The 7736-nt window shown below is 37.7% G+C and overlaps 1 protein-coding gene across 1 annotated transcript; it reads right to left on the bottom strand.

The window, feature by feature from the left end:
• Window positions 1-2247: 2247 nt before the first annotated feature.
• On the bottom strand, window positions 2248-6678 carry LOC130558150 (gastrula zinc finger protein XlCGF57.1-like). Its single transcript, XM_057340452.1, has one exon. The coding sequence runs from the start codon at window positions 6676-6678 to the stop codon at window positions 5143-5145; it is 1536 nt and encodes a 511-aa protein (XP_057196435.1). The 3' UTR covers window positions 2248-5142.
• Window positions 6679-7736: the final 1058 nt, after the last annotated feature.

Genomic DNA, 7736 nt, shown 5'->3' with positions numbered 1-7736 from the left:
ATGTTGCAGTTGAAATTGACATTTTGTCATCACTACATCATTTTTGTTTTTGTCCTTCACTCTGTAGGTCTGTGACACCATACTCCAACACACCATGGAACGGTTCTGCTTCACAAGCCACCTCGTTAGTGCCACCCTGCTGCAAGCAGACAGGTTTGAACAGTACACAGTGGCGTTTCCTGAAGATGCACCGAGTAGGACTTTGAAGGCCTATCCAGTGCTCAATGGGAGTAAGCTAAAGACAGAGCTTAGTCTCATCTACTACAAGGAAGAGTTCAGAACCTGTTGTGGTGCTGTGGACCTACTGCAGCTGTTTAAGGAGAACAATCTTGAAGAAGTCTTTTCAGAGACTGTCATTCTCCTAAAGATCCTCATCACCACACCCATGACCACAGCAGAGGCTGAGAGGTGTAGCTCAACTTTGAAAAGAATTAAGACTTTTCTGAAAAATAGCATGACCGAGGAGAGGCTAAATGCATTGGCCATGCTGTCAATGAAGGAGAGAATGGTGACTGAGATCATTGACTTTAACCAGAAGGTCATTGAGAAATTTGCAAGTCAGAAAGAAAGGAGAGCAAAATTTATTTTCAAATAGTGTTGATGGCCAATGATTAGGTAACTATAGTGTGTTTTTTTTTTTTTGAACGATTACCTTGATTACTTCATTACTGATAATAAACCCACATTCAATTCAAATTCACTGAGTCGTAGTACATTTATTTGCATGTATTAACATTGACTGTAATAATGATACATCACCTGATTAACGGCTATTTATAGTCCTGCATTACTGACAGTTGGATTTTCTATTTGTTTACGCCCCCCAAATATTTTTAGCACCAGCCTCCACTGTGTTTCAGTCTAATTATTATAACTGATTACAACCAACAAAACAGTTGAGGAATGAGAGAACCTCATTGAAGTGTGAAATCATAAATGAAAATAATAATTAAAAAAAAAAATTCAACTGAAAATCACAAAATAGTTGGTGCATCACACTCAACTTGGCTGATTTTTGCAAAAAGTTAAAATTGGGCTATGGAGACACAGGACAAGCCAGTCAATTTTCCTTCCGCTTCAAGCCACGAATATTTAAACCAGTAGCGAACCCTCAGGGCCCTCTGTGATGACCTAAACTATCGTAAAAAATAATATTTAAAAACTTTAAAATACGATTTTCAATAAAAGTCGGCTGACTTTCCCTATTAGATATGTAGAGTTGACTTCCTGTAATGATGCGGACTCTATCCACATGAGATTTCCAAGTCTCACGAGAGTAATTCAAGATAACGGAGCAGTCGCAGTTCTGCGATGTCATACGTTGTCTGCACAGCCTGTGCATGCTACAAGAAGTCGAATATGTGCTTACACGGGGTTGGGGCGCCTTCTAGTAGCATACCGCTGGCTTACAGTGCAGTAAAATAAATGGGCAAGATTAATTTTGAGTGACAGTAAAACTGACCAATCATAAAATCTTTCTAAATGGGCGCGCTTTGTTTTTTGCTAACTTTCCGCCATCTGGGGGGTTGTTCACCAACAGTCCCGTAAAGCGGAAGCAGCAAACAAAGTTGGTTAGCCAACCGCCAAAAAACTGCATAAGAAGAAATACGGAAAACGATATTAAAAACAGCATGTGGATGAACTTTGTTATCAAGTCTCAGAAAAAAAAGAGAAAAGCTGATAAACGTTGTTCAAAACAACATGAGGACGACTTTGTTGTCAAGTAATTTGATCATCAAATTGTAAGTTATTTATGATTTATAAGGCCGCCGCCCCACTGAAAAAAAACAGCATATGCTGGTTTGGTATGTTTTGATGCTGGTTTGTGCTGGTTTAAGATGGTCCTTAGCGTGTTTAAGGTGGTCAAACCAGCATCAAAACATTCCTAACCCAGCAAATGCTGTTTTTTTCAACAGGGCGTGCCTCAATTCATTTTGGTTGCTGATGTGCACAGTTTTTATGTTGCTTAACGTTAGCTTTACTTGAGACAAATGATTTTGACTGTGTTCAGTCTTAAATTTAACATATTGTGCATGCATATTTGCTGTTATTCAGCATAACAGTGACATTTTTTCAGATAAATGGTAAATTTACTACGGTCAGTTCCGTACGTTTAATATTAAGATTTATTATAATCATAGTTTATTCGCTGGTGAAACTCTGTTTACTGTCTGCTAGTGTAGCACCGGTTTTCTTTGCTGAGAGCGGTCTCATGAAGTGTCGCTTTTTAAACTGGCATTGTGTACGTTAGTCAACCCGCGACCATTAAATAGACATACTAGGCATTGTAATATAAATGAAAACAGACTTTATTTCAGCCTAAAAGTGCTTGGAAACAGCCATTAGATTACATCGCCCTGTAAACTTGCAACAACATACGCTTATGAACCATAGAAACTTGCACTTCACGTAGCCGATATAACGTTACTACTGTTGTTTCCTGCTGCAACTATTTCTGAGAACCGGCCCCCAACATTCGATTTAGCAGCTTGACCTTATTTTCTTTTAATGATGTAAATTCCCGACCTCAATTTCTCGCGCACCTCGTCTTCCATCTTCACTTTTATTTCTCGGTTTGTTTTGTTGTTGTGGCTGGCGGCGTGAGCTGCTTGGCGCTTTCGTGACGTGTTTGGTTTGGAGACATCACGCAAGTTACGTTGCTACGTAGGCCTACGTATTGTAACCTTATCAAAGAACCTAATAAAATATGAAACTATATATTCCAAATATATAATATAGGCTATAGGGAATTGCACGCAACATACATGTTTTTTTGTAAAAAAAAAAAAAAAACTATCACTACTACCGTCATGATTATATTAATATTATATTGCATTTTATTATAATATAATTTTACTGACAAACAATAAAGCTCAGTCTAAACACAAGTTTAATACTCTCAGCCCCGGTTTCACGGACATTTCTATATCTTAGAATATGTCAGCATCATTGTTTTGTTTCAAGACGCACACCAGTATTTTTTTTCTACAGCATTTTAATAAAAGCGACTTAAATAGCCTAAATTAACAAACAAAGGCATAGTCCTGGTTTAGGATAAGTCTTGTCTATGAAACTGTGCCATATTATTACACAATGGACGAATAAAAGGTGCAAAAGGATTTGCAAATTATTGCATTTTCACTTTATACGTCTACTGCCTCACAAAACTTTAGCTAGCTTTAGCTAGTAGCCTAAGTGTAACTAAATACAGGAGTTGGTTTGATTGCTTCATCGTCTGCAACAACAATCCAATTTAGAAAATTACATCAAGAAATGACACATAGCTAAAAATACAAAGATTAAAATACCCGTGAGGTTACCTTTGATGACGTGTTCACTGCAAATACGAGTGTACTATGTGCGCTGCCATTGTTTCCCGTTCCTGTGAACCGAGGCACGTTTATGACACAAATATCCACAAAATTCCTCCTTTCTGTGTTTTCTTTCTCGGACGGGATTTCGTAGAAGGATCGCTTGCTCAGGCGTGTCCCCTCGTCGGTTAGTGAACTTCATTGCACAAAATTATTCAGTATTTAGGCGAAACCAAATATATAACAGAGAGAGAGAGACGGGGAGTTCCCCAAAGTGCGTGACGTCAACATGAAAACTATAGGCTTGTTCGACTTCATGCGGCGCCGCAAGATCCGGCAGGATCTTTCCCTCTAGTGGGGAAAACATGCAGACCTCTTTTTTCTTCAGGTGTTGTTGCCATGGTGAATTGTAACATATGAGCTTCATTGATGGGTTTTTCATAGTCATGGTACATGCACTTAACTCATATTGTGTCCCATTTGCCTACTTAGAATATGCCCTAAAATTATGCATTGTTTTTGTTATAGAAAGTATATTCTTTTCTGGTGTGTAGCAAAGCAGTTCACACATTGTTACAACAAACATGAAAATAAGGTGATTAACAGTTAGACGCATTAAAATACAGCTCCTCTTTACATTTAAGTATTTCTACAATTTATTATATCATACTATTGTTTGTTTGAGGCATACCAATGTTAATTTCCAATACTATTTAGGACGGGTAGTAAGAAAATTGGGATGCAGGGTGAGAGTCAGCCTACTCAAGAGTTAAACTAATTTAAGTCAGCTGTTCTTAAATTGAAAACGCAGACCCTGCTGGACCCTAATTTGAATCTGTCCCAGTTATTTTAAACTTTTTTGTTCAAATATTTTGTAAATATATATATATATATATATATATATATATATATGTGTGGTTAAACATATGCAAGTGAATCAGCGAGCAAAATATAGGTTATAAACTTTTCCAAAAATTATTGCATCATTTATTTCAGTAGTTCATTCGAAACCTGCATGACTTTCTTTCTCCTGTGGAACACAAATGAAGATATTTTGAGAAATATCACAGGTGTTTTGTGTCCATGCAATGGAAGTCAAGGGGGGGTTAATATTGTTTGATTATATACATTCTTCAGATGTCTTTTAGATTTTTTACTAGTAAAAATGATTATTCCTGATATCAGAAATAGAAGTTCTACTAGTAACAATATGAATTCTTGTTATCAAAAAATTAAATTTTGAGTAGTTAAAACTATTATTTTTATATCTGTGATCGCATGGTCACTAGTAGAATTTTGCAATACCCTTGTCAAGCAATTTGATTTGGCAGAATATTAATTTGTGATATCAACAATTCAGTTTTCACTACTTAAAATTATTGATAACAGGAATTAAATTTCTACCAGTAACCATGACTATTTTTGATATAAGACACATACAGATTTTCGGTAGTAAGAACATGATTTTTTTTATCTCAACAATGATGTCTTCACTCACAGAAATGTTCATTCTTGATATCAGAACATGAAATTTCAACTAGCACTGTTCTTGATTTCTGTATATAACGATATATCAAAAGCTGTTGGGATTATGTTTTGCCTGCATCTGCTTTTTTGACTTTCAGAGAAGAGGTACCAGTGAATACGCTTTGTATGAGTCATCAATGACCACAGTTGGAGCTACAAATCCAGTGTGAATTTTTATGTGCTCCTTAAGATTTGCTTTGCGATTGAAACTCTTTCCACACTGAGGACATGTGTGTGGCCGCTCTCCAGTGTGAACTTTCATATGTCTCGCAAGATTTGATTTACTTGTGTAACTCTTTCCACACTAAGAACATGCGTATGGGTGCTCTTCCAAGTGAATTTTCATGTGCACCCAAAGCACTGATTTTTGTTTGAAACTCTTTTCACACTGAGAACATGTGTATGGGCGCTCTTCAGAGTGAATTCTCACGTGCTCCCCAAGCGCTGATTTTTGTTTGAAACTCTTTTCACACTGAGAACATGTGTATGGGCGCTCTTCAGAGTGAATTCTCACATGCTCCCCAAGCGCTGATTTTTGTTTGAAACTCTTTCCACAATGAGAACACGTGTATGGGCGCTCTTCAGTGTGAATTCTTATATGTTTCACAAGACTTGATTTATCTCTGAAACTCTTTCCACACTGAGGGCATACATATGGGCGCTCTGCAGTGTGAACTTTCATATGTCTCGCAAGATTTGATTTACTTGTGTAACTCTTTCCACACTGAGAACATGTGTATGAGCGCTCTTTGTTGTGAATTCTCATGTGCTCCTCAAGAATTGTTTTGCGATTGAAACTCTTTCCACACTGAGAACATGAGTATGGGGGCTCTTCCAAGTGAATTTTCATGTGCATCCCAAGAGCTGATTTTTGTTTGAAACTCTTTCCACACTGAGAACATGTGTATGGGCGCTCTTCAGTGTGAATTCTCATGTGCTCCACAAGTGTCAATTTGAGTTTGAAACTCTTTCCACACTGAGAACAAGTGTTTGGACGCACTTCAGTGTGAATTCTTATGTGCCCCACAAGCGCTGATTTGTGCTTGAAACTCTTTCCACACTGAGGACATGTGAATCTGCGCTCTTCAGCATGAATTCTCATGTGCACATCAAGAGTTGTTTTGCGATTGAAACTCTTTCCACACTGAGAACATGCGTAAGGGCGCTCTCCAGTGTGAATTATCATGTGCACCTTTAGATTACACTTTTTTCTGAAACTCTTTCCACATTGAGGACATGTGAATCGGCGCACTTCAGCATGAATTCTCAGGTGCACATCAAGAGTTGTTTTGCAATTGAAACTCTTTCCACACTGAGGACATGTGTATGGGCGCTCTTCAGTATGAATTCTCATGTGCACATCAAGCGCTGATTTGTGCTTGAAACCCTTTCCACACTGAGGACATGTGAATTTGCGCTCTTCAGCATGAATTCTCATGTGCACATCAAGAGTTGTTTTGCGATTGAAACTCTTTCCACACTGAGAACATGCGTAAGGGCGCTCTCCAGTGTGAATTATCATGTGCACCTTAAGATGACGTTTTTTTCTGAAACTCTTTTCACACTGAGGGCAGGTGTATGGTTGTTCTCCAGTGTGAATTGTCATGTGGTCCTCAAGACAATGTTTTTGTTTGAAACTCTTTTCACACTGAGGGCAGGTGAAAGACTTGCCTGCTTCTGTCCTTTGCTTTCTTTTTGGTGAGAAATTCTTGTTCTTCTGCAAACTACTAGAAGAGATTTCTAGTATAACAAGATTCTGGGGTTTCTTACACTGATGTTTCTCCTCATCTTCATTCAGTTCATTGCCTTCTTCTTTCAACAAATCTAAAATGAAATGCATTTTATATTATTGATTACAATTAAGTGTTTTTGCATTCCCATGACCATAAAATCATAACAAAATCTTAGATACATGCTATACTTCTATAAGGTAGGTACCAATCCTATGATCTAAATTTAAAGGGGTCATATGACACGGCTAAAACTAATATTATCGGTTGTTTTAGATGTAATGCAATGTGTATACACGATTTAAGGTTCAAAAACGCTGTATTTTCCACATACCGTGCATGTTTGTATCTCCTCTTTGCCCCACCTCTCTGAAACGTGCTGATTTTTTACAAAGCTCATCGCTCTGAAAAGCGAGGTGTGCTATGATTGGCCAAGTTAACCAGTGCGTAGTGATTGGTCGAATACTGCAAGCGTTTCACGGAAATGTAACGCCTCTTACCATATTTGGAACATCATGTTCGCACGCAATTCTCCTGACAGGTGATCAAATGTCATCGGTACTTCCTTATATCAATTCGAGCCCGAATCTGATACGGAAAATGAAGATGATCAAGCCGATACATCAACTTTGACAGCGCGACTTGAGCACGATGTAAAGGATTGGTAAGGTTTTATTAAAAAAATATGTTAAATGGTTAAAAACTATAGCTAACTGTTTTACCTTTTATATATGATGTTATAAAGACTACAAACAAACAACCATATACATCATACAGAGTTTGTGTGAGATAGAAACAAGCTCGGATTACAGCAGGGAATGGTAACATAATAAATAATGCGAGCGCTTTGGCCTTTCTTGATCAAGCAGTGTTACGCCACGCCTCGATGCTACTCAACAAAGACAATAAACCCAAAATAAATACTAAATATAAAAAGACACACCTCTAGTGGGAACATTATTACTGATTATTAGGACTTATGTTGTCTTTTTTCACGTTGCGTGCGTGTCTGCATTTGCAGATTACAAACACACAACAAACTCAACTCGCGTTAGTCCGTAACAAAGTCTTTTACAATGAAAATATACTTACAGGCTGCGAATCTGAAGCGCCAGCGAAGTTATAATGGTTGGAATGGCCCCACTTTTTAACCAAAGCTTTCGTGCAC

Source organism: Triplophysa rosa, linkage group LG1 (genome assembly GCF_024868665.1).
Source record: "Triplophysa rosa linkage group LG1, Trosa_1v2, whole genome shotgun sequence".
NCBI lineage: Eukaryota > Metazoa > Chordata > Actinopteri > Cypriniformes > Nemacheilidae > Triplophysa > Triplophysa rosa.
The sequence above is the reverse complement of the archived record's forward strand: the minus strand, read 5'-3'. Positions and strand labels throughout refer to the sequence as shown.